Here is a 15,498-nt window from a genome sequence, read left to right on the forward strand (position 1 = left end):
AATTCTCTCGACTTCTTCCAAAGTAGGAGTTAGTTGGAAATCGGCAAATGTAAAACAACGTAGAGGCGGATCATAATATTGTGCCAAAGAGATGATAATCCCATAGTCAACTTTCTTAGTCATAACGCTCAAAATTTTCCCATAGTCTTTTCCGAAGTCATCACGTTGATTGAGAGTCAAATTAGAGATCAATCCTTTCAGTCTGTCAAGCTTAGATTCCTTGTACTTAAGTGAGAAAGTGTTTCTTCTTAGAGTTGTCATTTTCAAGTTCTCAATTCCTGAAACAAATAAGAGACAACTAAGAGTTTTCTTTTTATGATGTTGATGCAATGTATGTGGATGAATGTAATGCATTTTTTGTATAAGTTCATAGGCTTTAGGTATGGATAAATCTGATTGCTTCGTATGGAATAGGGTTCTCGCTGGGTATGGTCTAAGGTTTCAAAAAAAGGTTCTAGAGTCATGGATCCATTAGATTGTTTGCTGCATGTGGCAACTTACTTGTCGGGCATCAACTCCATCCAAAGAATATACTCTAAGTGAGGTTATCGTGTTGACCCAATGTGAAATTCATCTCGTGGACCCACACTACGCAACCATCTTTCCTAATTGGCCAAAGGATTAAGGTTCTACAAATGGTCCTTAGAGTCATGGATCCTGATGAAAATATCGAAGCTTACGGCAACTTACTTGTCGGGCGACGACATTCTCCCAAGGATCTACTCTAAGTAAGGTTCTCGTACTGACCCAACGAGAAATTCATCTCGCAGACCCGCACTACTCAACCTCGTCCTATCTTATGTTTTTACTTGAGACTCGGGTAAAAAGTATTTCCCACAAGGTTTGTAATCAGAGTATCCAGGTACCAAAGCATAATGGAACCAATACAACAGATTATATCAATATGATAATAAAGATAGTAAAAGAAATAAATAAAAGCCACACAAATAAACAAACAAAGGCACACAAATGACCTAACTAGGCTTGACTCACTTAGGGAAATCATGTTCCCTAGTAGAGTCGCCATCTGTCGCACCTCGAAAAATGAGAACACGACTTAACGAAGCGCAATCGCGCGCTCACATGATAGACTAAACAGAGTCGCCACCGAACATATATTTATTCCTAAAAAGAAAAGGGGAAATATCGATAAAACCCAAGAAAGAACGACAATGATTATGATCGTCATAGCCAAATAAGGGTTCGGGAGTCGATTACGCAAGGGGAAGGTATTAGCACCCCTTAAGTCCGTTGTACTCAACGAGAACCATTAGGTTAGTTGTGCATGTTAGTGTTAGTTTGAAATGTTAGGCTTCTCAAGTTATTAGGTGGGAAATAAAGAACAGAAGAGAGAAGAATGTTTTTGGATTTTGAAATGAATGGGACTAAACCTAAGTTTTTTTTTAATGGGCCTGACAAGATTTTGCAATCCTGCTCCTATGTATCTCAATAGAGAACTCAAGGCTTACGTAGTTCTGAGTAGAAAACGTTTGCTTGTTGGTCGATTTTAGAAAAAGTTATCTTGTATTAATCGACGAGAAACATTGTTTTACCCAAAACAGATGAGGAGTGGACGTATACAACACATCGAATGGATTTACAAATCAACATCCGGAGAAGCGTCACTTATCTCAACTCAACAATTATGGATGAAGCATTGTTTTTCATCATCTCAAGACAAGGTGTCTTTCGTTTATGAAAAAGGTTTTTCTGATCAATCGCACGGCGGCGGAAAAAAAGTTTGATTGGTTGGATATATTTTTGGGCTTGAAAGACGAGTATTCATGACTTGCAAACTCTTACAACCTTGGTCTAATACACGGGATTACGTCTGGATCCTTCACTCAGGTAATCTTTTTCTTTCAATTTTATTGAGAAAATAAGTTTGAATATTTACAAGTATTTTAGAGGAGAAGACGAATACATATGACTTACAAGCTCTTACAACTTGGGCCTAATATTCGGGATTACGACTGGATATTCCATTCAGGGTAATCTTTTTCTTCAGATTTTATTGAGAAAAAGATTTGAATATTGGAGTGTTTTAAAGAGAAGACGAATACATAGGGCTTACAAGCTCTTACAACTTGGACCTAATATTCGGGATTACGACTGGATATTCCATCCAGGGTATCTTTTTCTTCAGATTTTTTTGAGAAAAAAAAGATTTGAATAACAAACTCCCCATAACTTCTCTTCTTCTTTCTCCATTTTACAGAACATACTTTTTTAAAAAAACCATATAACTTCTTCCTCTCCTTTTTGCAAGAATACTTCTCTTCTCATTAATTTTCTTCTACAAAGTATCCTCGTATTTTTATATGGTTTGCTCTTATATAACACTGATAACATTGATTGAAGGTAATTTCTTTGTCAAACTAAGTATATAGTAATTTTATTTAATTTTTTTATCAAATCCACAAACAAAAATCTTATAAGAATAACATCGAAATGAGAAAATATACATTTTAAACTATATTTCACTGCTTTTGGATTTTTACTCACTAAACCAGAAAAACTTTGTGAAAATTTGAATCTATTAGTACTAAAGCTGTGTAAAAATTCATGGTTTGTTTTTTGCAACAGACTTGCAATTTAGGGATTGAAATAGTGTCATGTTGATAGCAATAATGCAAACAAAATGAAACTGTTTTTTTCTACTAATTATTACATATTCATATACTTTTATATTTTGATAACTTATAATGTGCATAATTAATTTTATTTAGTCTATGATATGTAGTATGTCACTTTATGAAAAATTAGTCATTGTTATGTAGTATGTCACTTTATGAAAACTCCATTTATTATGCATGTTAATTTTGTATTCCGTTATTTCATGCATAATTATAAGTAATTGTATACTGTTTTATTAAGGCTTTAATATATTTTATTCTTCAATTGCAGTAAAACTAAGGAGGGGTTTTAATTAAATACATAATTGCACTACACGATTTTTCTCTCTTATGAAATATTCAAAATTATTAATTTGTCACCTTTCTTATTTCATGTACAACTACAATATTTCAATTTGAAAATAGGCAAACACAGTTAATTACGACACTGATTGAAGAAATTTTTTTATGACAAATCATTTTCTAATGATATATCGATTTTCGATCAATTGTTTCTGCAGAGGATTCGGTATAGTTCCTCGTTGGCAGAGATTGAAGAAAAAAATTTGTGTCAAATCATCTTTTGATGATATATCGGTTTTCGATCAATTATTTATGCAGAGGATTCGGTGTAGTTCTCAGTTTGCATTATTTCGATATCGTCGACTTGAAGATTACAAGTACATATATTTTATTTTTCTCTTTACATCATTCTTTGATGTTTTTCCGACATTATAGATTATATTTTAATACTTTGTACATATCTTAATTCTTCTTACAATTTGAAGACTGTATGAAAAGAATCTTGCATCGCATTTGTACGATGTTTGTTACATCAATAGAATTTTCATTTTCTGTTTTGAAAAATTATGATGATGCTTTCTGTGATATGCTATGGTTCTTTATTGCTCATCGGTTTTTATTACTTGCAACTGAAAATGAGAAGGTTGCATATCAGAATGACAATTACTTTACCATGATCAAATAGTTAATATCTACTTACTGTTACCATGATCAATTAAATTGAAAAATTAATTACGTTTTATAGTTAATCTCTACTTATAATGTAGGTCGGGTTTAGACCGTTCTTTATTATATTTAAAAAATACATTGACTTATTAAATTATTATTATTACTACACTTTTATATTATTTTATTTATATAGTTAGTTGCCTTTATTTGTAAGAGAATATGTTCAACTAGTTTCGACAATGATAAACTTATCCTAGTACACGATTCCTCAGGCATTAGGTCTTTTAAAGGACAAAGTGATTTAGTTTTAGTGTTTCAAGCTTTCAAGCCCTCAGCACTACACTGGTACTTGCCATGTATTCCTTCGGGCTACTTATGGTGCCACTATGGCACTTGTCCATCCTTAGTGAGCTTTGTGTTGCTTCCTCCCGATCTTCTTCTTTTAGGCTTGATAAACTTATTGAAGGAGAATTACGGTCCAAAACGCAGTGGAAATTAAAAATTTATCCTTTAGAGATCCTTACGAATGGTCATGATCAGTGATAGAATATTTACCTCTTGTGACAATTGAAACCTTTGGTGCAGATCTCTTGTGACAATCAAAACCTTTGATGCAGATCCACGGAGCGATCACGAACGTTGAACGATGACAACGTCTCTACTCAGTCCACACGAACGGATTCCTTCAATCTTAGTGCTAACTGGTACGAATGAAGGCTTTGAGTGAGTGAGAGAGAGAGAGAGAGAGAGAGAGAGAGAGAGAGAGAGAGAAACGAAATTAATGCAACCGCCATGAATGCTTCTGCACAAGGGTTCTATTTATAGAACCACTTGTGTGGGCTTCAAGCTAAAAGGCCCACTTAAGTGTATTTTGGCCCATATCTTATAATATGCCCAAAATCACTTAAGTCCATGGTACCTTATCATATTTCGTATTCTACTTAAGTACACCGTACCTTACGATGTTCTATAATTCACTTAAGTGCACCGTACCTTACGGTGTTCCTTAGTTACTCTATCTCTCATCAATCCGTCCTTTGTGTGTGATCCTGTAGGTTTTCGCGACGTTGGCAATTATATTAAATCATGTACTTAACATAATAAACAATGAACGGTATCTAGCAACACATCACTGCTACCCAAGACACGAAAATGTCATGTGATCTGACAAATCCTTCTGTGATAATACTTATGTGTATAATTACCTTTTTGCCCTTATGTCTATATTGAACACAAGCCATAGACCATGTCATCCTTGTCCAGTTCAATATTGGGCCCATAGACATTTATCATGTTATGCAGGATGGGCAAATTCCATCTAGGTCACTCATATCCCTCAGCATGCTCCGTGGAGTACCCATCAACTATCTTTATGGTTATCCAGTTACGGACAATGTTTGATCAGCAATAAAGCACTTGACTCTACATCTAGGGTCCATAGTGGTTTCAGGTCGAAGAGTGGTATACACCATTATCACCATGAGAATAACTTATGACACTTTGCATAACATTCTATATAGTATTCTCATCGCGGGTCAATCCGATATAAATATTACTCTTAATATTCATACCTATGTTTAAGACTTGATAACTCCTTATCCATGATCCATGAGATGTGATCATCAGTCTATATACATTATAATCTTAATGCTTTAATGTTATCCCACTTCACAATAAAGCTCGACTACGGATACTTTAAGAATAGTGTCCTTATGTTTAATGTGATCTCATGATCAAGTCACACTTGATACATTAAACGGACTGGCTATTCTAGGGACTTTATTAAACAAACATAATAAAGAAAAAGCCTTTTATTATTAATAAATAATTCGATACAAGTACCAAAAGTATTGGCCTCTAGGGCTTACACCAATAATCTCCCACTAGTACTAGAGCCAATCAGGCATACCCCTAATGCCTATAGATTTAGTATGGCCATCATGCTTCTGCTGCGCAAGAGGCTTTGTCAGTGGGTCAGCAATATTGTCAAGTGTAGGTACTCTGCATATTTTCACATCTCCTCTATCTATTATCTCTCGAATGAGGTGATAATGCCAAATTATATGTTTGGATCGTTGATGAGATCTAGGCTTCTTAACTTGTGCGATAGCACCATTGTTATCACAATAGAGACCAATGGGATCCTTAATGCTAGGAATTATGCCAAGTTCACTAATGAACTTTTGATCCAAACAGCTTCCTTTGCTGCACTTGATGCAGCAATATACTCGGCCTCGGTTGTAGAATCAGTAACTGTATCTTGCTTTGAACTTTTCCAGCTCACAGCGCCACCATTTAAGCAAAACACATAACCATTGGAATCATGCATATTAAAGCGTCTCAGCACTTTGTCTATGTATGTACTCTGACTTAGGCCAAGCAGTTTTGTGATCTATCTCTATAGATTCTGATTCCTAATATATAGGCTGTTTCACCTGGGTCTTTCATAGAAAAGCATTCCCCAACCAAGACTTTACTTGTTGCAGGGTAGGGACATCGTTTCCAATGAGTAATATGTCATCTACATAAAATACCAGGAAAACGATCATGCTCCCACTAACCTTCTTGTAGACACAAGGCTTATCTTTGTTCTAGATCCATGAGTATTACATCACCTTGATCAGTTATGAGATATCCATATCTCTCAGGTAGGTGACGTATCCTGCATTACCTACGCTGGTCTTGTTCTACTTGAGCAGGTTGCTCTTACACAACTACTTGTGTTTCCTACTCTAATTCCTCCATAGGTGTATCAATGCTTTGTGATTCTTGAATTTCTTCAAGCTCTACTTTCCTCCCACTGGTTCCTTTGGAAATAAAATCCTTTTCTAGGAAAACTCCAGTTCGAGCGACAAACACTTTGCCCTCAGAAGGATTGTAGAAATAATACCCTATTGTTTCTTTAGGATACCCCACAAATAAGCATTTGTCAGATTTTGGCTCAAGCTTAGTTGAAATTTGTCGTTTCACATAAACTTCGCAACCCCAAATCTTCATGTAAGACATATGTGGTTTCTTACCACTCCATATCTCATATGGTGTCTTCTCAACCCTTTTGGATGGAACACGGTTAAGTGTGTAAGCTGTTGTCAATGTCCCCAAAAGGAGTTTGGAAGATCGGCGTGACTCATCATGGATCGAACCATGTCTAACAGGGTTCGATTTCTTCTCTCAGATACACCATTCCATTGGGGTGTTCCAGGAGGAGTAAGTTGGGATAGGATCCCACACTCTTTTAGATGGTCATCGAACTCTAGGCTTAAATACTCACCACCTCGATTTGATCGAAGAGTTTTTAATATTCTTACCTAGTTGGTTTTAACTCGTTAGGTTTCACCCTTTTAGTATTAATGTTATTAATAGGCATTTCGAGATCAAGGACATATAGTCCATTGCTCATTTGTGCAGTAGCATAGAATATATCATTCAAATAAATTGAGCAACAATTGTTCTTTATTATAAATGAAAAACCAAACTTGTCCAAATAAGAAATGGAAATAATATTTCTGCTAATTGCAGGTACATAATAACAGTTCTCTAACTGAATTATTAAACCACTAGGTAAAGTCAATACATAAGTTCCTACGGCTAAAGCAGCAACCTTTGCTCCATTGCCAACTCGTAGGTCAACTTCATCTTTTGCCAAATCTCTACTCCTTTTCATCCCCTGCACATTTGTACAAATGTGAGAACCGCATCCAGTATCTAATACCCATGATGCAGAAGTAGATAAATTTATTTTAATAACAAAAATACCTGAAGTTGAAGTCTCTACTCCATTCTTCGTATCTTCCAGGTACTTTGGGCAGTTTCTCTTCCAGTGTCCGGTCTTACCGCAATGGAAGCAGGTGCCTGCCTTTGCTATGCCTCCACTAGGCTTCAAAGCAGCAACAGTGGGTCTGGGTTTGGCAACTTCCTTGTCTTTCCCTTTATCACCCTGCTTGGTGGGCCTTTTGTTCTGTCTCTTTCCATTCCCGATCATCAGAATGGACTTCCCTTTTGTCTTCAGATTTTGCTCAGTTATTCTTAACATGGCTAGCAGTTCAGGAAGAGATTTGTCCATATCATTCATATTGAAATTTAGGACAAATTGACTGAATCCATCTGGAAATGATTGCAAGATCACATCAGTCGCAAGTTCCTTTCCGAGGGGAAAACCCAGCCTTTCAAGATTTTCCACATACCCAATCATCTTGAGCACATGGGGACTTACAGGGGCTCCCTCAGCTAACTTGCCTTGAAAAAGGGATTTTGAAACTTCAAACCTTTCATGCCTTGCTTGCTCTTGATAGAGCATCTTCAAGTGTTCGATCATATCGAACGCTGACATGTTCTCATGTTGCTTTTGCAACTCTGAGTTCATGGTAGCCAGCACGAGACAAGCAGTTTCATTGGCATCATCGACATGCTTCTTATAAGCATCTCTTTCTGCCTTAGGTGCAGAACTAGGAGGTTCCTCTTCAGGAACAGGTTTCTCCAAGACATACAGCTTTTTATCATGTTTGAGGACAATCCTCAGACTTCGGTGCCAATCCAGAAAATTTGTCCCAGACAATTTTTCCTTGTCAAGGACTGATCGCAAAATATTGTTAGAGGTGTTTGTTGTCATGGTAATCTACATAAGAATTAATGAAAATATAAGTATCACTAACATATTTAATTAGGCCTTTAATTAAATATGCTCCCACTATTTTACTCAAAACAAATGACCCTCATCATTTGATTCGGAAAATCCCGTTGGAGTATTTTCTAGTGGGTCGAGATCCATATTTCACTTTGTTCTAAGTCCGCGTAGGCGGATTACACAAAACTAGGTTATTTAGGTAGGAACTCCTTCCAATTGTATCTCATACAACTCTCGAAAATTTCAGTTGGGTGAATAACTCCTTATTCCAATCCATCATATGGATTATTCCCAACTCTTGCTTCTAAACATATATAATATTATTATAATTAGCTAAGTTTGACCCATTGTCTTAGCAGTTCGATATTACAATTATCCCATCGCACCTTACTAATATAGAACATGCACCTCGCGTAGGCGAAACCTACATTATCCGATACTAGTCTTGATGAGTGCTAAAACTTGGAAAGCAAACATATATAATATTATTATAATTTGTTTAGTTAAGTTTGACCCATTGTCTTAGAAGTTGGATATTACAATTATCCTATCGCACCTTATTAATATAGAACATGCACCTCGCGTAGGCGAAACCTACATTATCCGATACTAGTCTTGATGAGTGCTAAAACTTGGGAAGCATAAACTTAATATTTAATTTGAGGGAATTGCAATTATTCTGATCTCACTGGCTTATTTATCATATAAATCGTCTCTCACATGCATTAACATACAATCACATGCATCAACATACAATCACATGCATCAACATACATAATGAAACAATTATGGCCCCTAGCGCAATTGTTCTCCCAAGCCAATGAGAGAACCTAAGCTAACCTAATAACGATCTAAGCTTCTCCAAGCAAGATCTTCAAGGTTGTCCTCCTTTGGTCTTCAAGGTTGTCCTCCTTTGATCTTCAAGGTTGTCCTCCTTTGATATTGAAATCTTCTCTTTCTTCATAACATTGTCTTCTTCTCTTTCTTCATAACATTACATTACAGAAGAAACTCGTTTTACATACGAGGGATTGAGATGAGAAAAGAAGTTTACATTAAGAGATTAAAAGGAGAGCACGACACGCAGGTCGTATTTTAAAACCCAAAACAATATAAAGGATAATTAAGGCCATAACTGATCACCACAAGGCAATAATAACAAACACATTATTATTATTAATTTTAATTCCTTTAATTACTTAAAACCAAATTAAATTTCAGCGACCGATCACACTACACAGAGTTAGTCGGGGGTCCGCTGCCCGGTCAACGAGAACGGGTGTTCGTTTTGCATGAACAATTCATTTGAAATCGGCGTTGTTTTAATGAACAATTCATTTGAAATCGGCGTCGTTTTGCATCGACACAACTCTTGCACAGTCACAAAATAGAAATCCCGAGAATTCTGACTTTGTGAGTGTGACGACCGTCACAAGCATGTTACGACTGTCACAGGCCCATGACGAATGTCACACGACCAAAAACAGAAACGCCTAGAATTCTGGATCTGTGAATGTGACGACCGTCACAAAGCACGTGACGACCGTCACGTCCAGCTTGTTACGATCGTCACAAGTCCATGACGATCGTCACGCGGCCAAAAACCAGCGCTTTGAAACAGTCAACAGACGTGTTCCAACAAGCCCTTAATTCACAACTTCTTGACGGCACAACCCTTGCGCCGTCACTAACCCTAATGCACCAATTTCAGACCGTCAAACACACCTCGATTGTTGATTCAATATGATTGATCAACAGGTCATTGCTTCACCATACTAATGTCGGATTCCGAAGCAAATGACCATTGATCGCTCAAAGGAAAATAACCATTTAGTGTTTGAATGAACGAAACATAAACAGTATATCATATATACCGTACTTTGCATTAGGATTACTTATATCATATATAAGTTGATCGTTGGATCAACAACAAAGCACTCGACTCTACATCTAGGGTCCATAGTGGTTTCAGGTCGAAGAGTGGTATACATCATTATCACCATGAGAATAACTTATGACACTTTGCATAACATTCTATATAGTATTCTCATAGCGGGTCAATCCGGTATAAATATTACTCTTAATATTCATACCTATGTTTAAGACTTGATAACTCCTTATCCATGATCCATGAGATGTGATCATCAGTCTATATACATAATAATCTTAATGCTTTAATGTTATCCTACTTCACAATAAAGCTCGACTACGGATACTTTAATATGTTTAATGTGATCTCATGATCAAGTCACACTTGATACATTAAACGGACTGGATATTCTAGGGACTTTATTAAACAAACATAATAAAGAAAAAGCCTTTTATTATTAATAAATAATTCGATACAAATACCAAAAGTATTGACCTCTAGGGCTTACACCAACACTTATCACAATACATAATTCCTCAAGCACGGGGTCTTTTAAAGGACAAAGTGATTTAGTTTGAGTGTTTCGAGACTTCAGATATCCCTAACAAAGGTCGTCTCAATTTTACAGTCTGAGACGATCTTTAGGGACTGAGATTTTAAGTTGAATCTCTTAGGTGAGACGTTAAGTTGAGTTCCTCAATATAGGATTTAAGTTGAGTCCCTCGGGCGAGACTTGAGTTGAGTCTCCTAATCGAGACTTGCAATGTGTCATTCGTTATGTTGCCTATTAAATGGTCAATGTCATAGTGTACTTTAGGATCTGGCAAGAGAGCCAATAGTGAGTTTCACAAAGCTTGAGAATCCTTTAGTACTGATCTAGCATCCATATTTCCTCTTGAGCGACAATAATTCTTCATAGAAAATGTAACATTTATATTGTCTCTTGGGCGACAAGGACTCTTTTAGAAAAAATCCAACATTTATATTGCCTCTTGGGCAACAAGAACTCTTTAGAGAATATCCAACATTTATATTGCTTCTTAGACGACAAGGATTCTTCAGAAAAGATCCATCTTTCATATTACATCTTAGGCAACACGGATTCTTCAGAGAAGATCAACATTCATACCGTTCATCATTCATCAGTTTTAATGATAGACCCCTTTAAAAATTCTCCATTTTATGGGAAGATACTAACAATTTTTTTAAGAGAGTTATACATTGCCGAACTAAATGCCTAGGGATGACAATTTGACCCATCCCCAACGGGCACCCGCAAATTTACGCATAACGGGTAGGGTAAAAACCCGCAAAAATGGATACGGGCATGGGCTCGGATAATTACCCATAAAAAAAAGTGGGTACGGGTGCGGGTATGGGCACCTTGGTACCCAGCCTGCCTCATACCTGCACAATATATATTTATGTATTTTTATTTTTATTTATATATTTTAGTTTATATTGTTATAGAAAAATGCATGTTTATCAATTATAAAACGTATATCAATGTTAAGTCATTACATATTTAATATAAGTGTTTGTTTATTTCAACAATAAATTGTTTGAAATTTTTTTAATATTTTTAAAAATTTAAAATTATATGATATTTTATAATTGATCTATTTAATTTTAATAGGAATGCGGGTCACGGGTACGGGTATTGATACTTACATACCCATAGGGCACGGGTACGGGTGCTAACTTTGGCACCCAAGCGGGTATGGGCTCGGGCACGGGGATTTTTTTAAATCACGGATATGGGGATGAGTATTATAGTACCATGTCCAAACTCTATCATCCCGATAAATGCCTCTTTGCCTTATTGAATAGAAAATAATAAAAGACTAATTGTAATATATTTGTTTCGCTTTTACCTTAAATTATAATTATAGTTTTAATATACTAACCTATTTTGTTATCATTCCCAACTAAATATTAAGAATAAAATCATCTGCATCTAATAAAAAATAAAATAAGGTAACTAAAATGTTGAATCAAAACGAAAGTAATAAAAAGGATTTCATGAATAAGAAATACTTTTGTTATTTGGTGATCAGTAAGAATAAAAGTTACATTTTTTTTTTTTAAATAATTTTTTTATTAATTGAAAATAGTCAAATATTATTGTGAAATAAATTGTTTAATGAATTTTAGATCTTTCATCAAGTTCTAAAATAAAATTCATAACATAAACAACAGAAATAGATATGGTCTTAATAATGAAAAAAACAAAATAACAAAATACATGAATAGAAAGTTTTCACACATCTTTCTTACTATTGATATTGTTAATTTCATAAAGAATTGTAGTTTAAACTTGTGTTAGTAGTGCTATTTATGTGGTTAGTAGATGTAAATATTGATTATTTAATGATGTATGATTTAGGGAAGCCATATGGTAATTAAAGATCCTTCCATTTCTAAATTTCCCACTAAACATTGTGTTTGTGTTGTAAATAGAGGCTTTGGTTAAATCTTCAATATGATACCATGAAAAAGAGAGGAAAAATGTTAATTGCTGTTAGCTAAACTAACCGTACGCAAATAAGTCATTATTTAATTTGTTCTCTTGTTCTTTCAATGTAGTATCATCAGCCTCCTAATGATATGCTATCAGGAAGTACAATAAGAACAAAAGTGCCTCATGCCATTAGTTCCAAACACCAGCCTTAAAAAACTACTAGAGATGAAGACTACAATATCATAAAAATAAATAAAAAAAAAGAGAAACATTCTCATGAAGTTGTTCCCTAAGAACTCAATGCAGCAAACAAAGTCTACAAGACTCTGCAGAATGATAATCACCCTTGATTAATGAATTTGGATTCCCTGCATTAGGAAAAACAGCTGTTTTCAATTTCATAAAGTTAATGATCTAAGATCGGTTGTTAATTCGAGATCAAACAGTTGAGTTCGAAAACCACATGACAATGTTACTACATGAAATCCAAATCCTAATAGGAAAAACAGCTGTTTTCAATTTCATAAAGTTAACGATCTAAGATCGGTTGTTAATTTGAGATCAAACAGTTGAGTTCGAAAACCACATGACAATGTTACTACATGAAATCCAAATCCTAAATTACAAATCATGTATCCATGACTTTGGCAATGAAGATCCAAATATTTGGTGAAGCAATATTTTCTCCCTTTTGGCTACCTTGTTTACGCCGTAGCCTCGAAAAACACCTAATTTAAATGCTTCTCTGCCTTCTTCTATAGCTCTTTTCCTCACAGCTCTCAACAAAGATGAACCTTGAGGAGTTTCTTCACTATTTTCACCTTTTCCGGTTTCACATTCCTTCTTTTCTGCTTCTCCTGTGCTTTCTTCAGGTTGGCTCTCGGCTCTGTTTGGGTTGGTCTCGTCACGATTATCACATCCCCACCATTTATTTGATGTAGTCGATAAGCTTTTGGATGGAAACCCGTATTTAAATTCGTCCATTGTTGCCATTCCTTTGGTCAACAGTGTGTTGGCCAGATTTTGGGTACGCCCACTTTCAACGGTTTTATTTCCGTGCTGATGTGAATTGGGCTGCATTGTAACACCTTGAGCTTTGTTCTTCTCATCATTTGCTTGTTGTAAAACACTGTAGTTAAACATCGAAAGAAAATATTGTTAGAATCAAAGGATTAAATCTTAATGTTTATTATTAGGATTAGATTTAGTAAACCATATCAATTGGTCTTTATTGTGCATGTTAGAAATAGAGGTGAATGCTCTACAACCAACCACCTCAGCCACCACTATAAATGCTTCCATCAAGTTTCCTTATTGTTACAGTGTTTATGCATGTCTTTTCCATGGCGGTGAGCCAAAATCGCGTCATACCGGGCACTTTACAGCGCCATTATAGCAGACAAACTTGCAATATCGGCCAATATTTATCATTGCGGTGAGCCCTAAAACCGCTATGTATATCCGCCGTAGCGCTGCCATGGTGGATATTTGATAACACTGGTTACTGATAGCCTATCCGTCCACATTTGTCCTGACCGCCTTAGCCACTGTCCTCAGCCCCTTCCGTCGATTTTTCTGATGAAAATCTACCATATGGCGAAGTTTCATACTTATACACCATTGCACGATCCCACGCCTGTTGATTAAGCTCGCTGTATTATTAGACTTATGTGGACCTCTCCTCCACAAGTGGCAGCGTGTTTGGCAGCTTCCTCGGCCGATCTTCACCGCGCATTGATCGCCATCCTCTGCTAGTCCCACCCAATCCTAACTGCACCACTCACATTCGACTGCTCCAGCATTGCTCGCATTGCTTTGGGCACTGTTTAGTTACTTGTTTCTTTAGTTGAAGCAACCGTGACCTCTTAATAACTCTTATCCAGTTGACATTTCCGTCTCGCTGCACACATTCAGTTTGCTTCATCTAGTGTTTTTCTTCTCCGTCAATGCATTTCTTTCCACATCTAGCTTTGATTCAACCAGTTGCTTCTTTTCTGGCGAGACCCATTCTCGACAACCAATACAGTCACCTTCGGAATCCTCTGGCGGACCCAAGCGTCTTTGCTGCAGCCTCCACCAGCCACACTACAACTTTCCAGCTGCAGATGAAGTTGCAGCTACTAGTCTTAAATTTATTTTATCTTTTTGTTATAAAAATAACTTATAAGCGCTTATTTTAATAAGAACTTCTGTTATAAGCTGCAAATAAGCTTTTTTATCTAAACAAACCCTTAATCATACACTATTGTTAACTGTAAATTCTAATTTTTATCACACTGTTTATCCAACAAAGAAAGCCCTTCAAAATGACAATTTTTATAAACCCTAAACCTTAAAGAACCCGACAAGACCACTTCATCCCATTGAATTGAAGAGTTAACCACAACAATTTTTCTTGAAATTTAAGAACTATACTCCAAGCACATGGAAAAAAAAACTTACCTTTTGTTATTCCCGCTTATCAAAACCATTGTCACAAAGTGTAGTTATTAACAGCACACTTCAAATTCAAACCCTAACTGGCACCTGCAGCATAAATGGAGGGTTTTGATGAAAACCTGAGAGTGGGAGTGCTTGAATCCAAGCGGAAAAACCTTTGATCTGTATTTTACGATGTGACGAAGTTGATGCGATTTCGAATACGATTTCCTTCTTATTATTATACAGTTTATTTATAACCCCCGCTTTGTTACATTTATTAATAAAATATTTGTGCATTTGTAATAAGATGAATACTAATTTACAAAAGATTATGATAATGATAAAGTTATTTGTTGGATTTTTAAAAGTAAATCTTACTTTAACTACATGGCTCAATTAACAATTAATATAAAATTTTCTCTCAAGTTGAATTAACAAAATTGAATAATTGTGCATTTTTATGTAAAATTTATTTGATCAATATAAATAATGTAATTATTATTTTGCAACTATTTTATTTATGTTTTTTACCTAG

General features: G+C 35.6%; 1 protein-coding gene across 1 annotated transcript; it reads right to left on the reverse strand.

Annotated features, from left to right (window-relative positions):
• Positions 1–13,036: 13,036 nt before the first annotated feature.
• LOC127085123 (uncharacterized) lies at positions 13,037–15,240 on the reverse strand. The gene is made up of 2 exons (XM_051025698.1): positions 14,985–15,240; positions 13,037–13,671 (listed from the first exon to the last, which is right to left on the reverse strand). Exons 1-2 carry the CDS (start codon positions 15,011–15,013, stop codon positions 13,164–13,166), a joined length of 537 nt encoding a protein of 178 aa, XP_050881655.1. The 5' UTR covers positions 15,014–15,240; the 3' UTR covers positions 13,037–13,163.
• Positions 15,241–15,498: the final 258 nt, after the last annotated feature.

This window comes from Lathyrus oleraceus, chromosome 5 (genome assembly GCF_024323335.1).
Source record: "Lathyrus oleraceus cultivar Zhongwan6 chromosome 5, CAAS_Psat_ZW6_1.0, whole genome shotgun sequence".
Taxonomy (NCBI): Eukaryota; Viridiplantae; Streptophyta; class Magnoliopsida; order Fabales; family Fabaceae; genus Lathyrus; species Lathyrus oleraceus.

Excerpts from the sequence above, each read along its gene's own strand:
- LOC127085123 (XM_051025698.1), bottom strand. The coding sequence starts at position 15,013 with ATGGTTTTGATAAGCGGGAATAACAAAAG. Across the intron at positions 13,672-14,984 it reads ATAAGCGGGAATAACAAAAG|TGTTTTACAACAAGCAAATG; the intron begins GTAAGTTTTTTT and ends GTTTAACTACAG.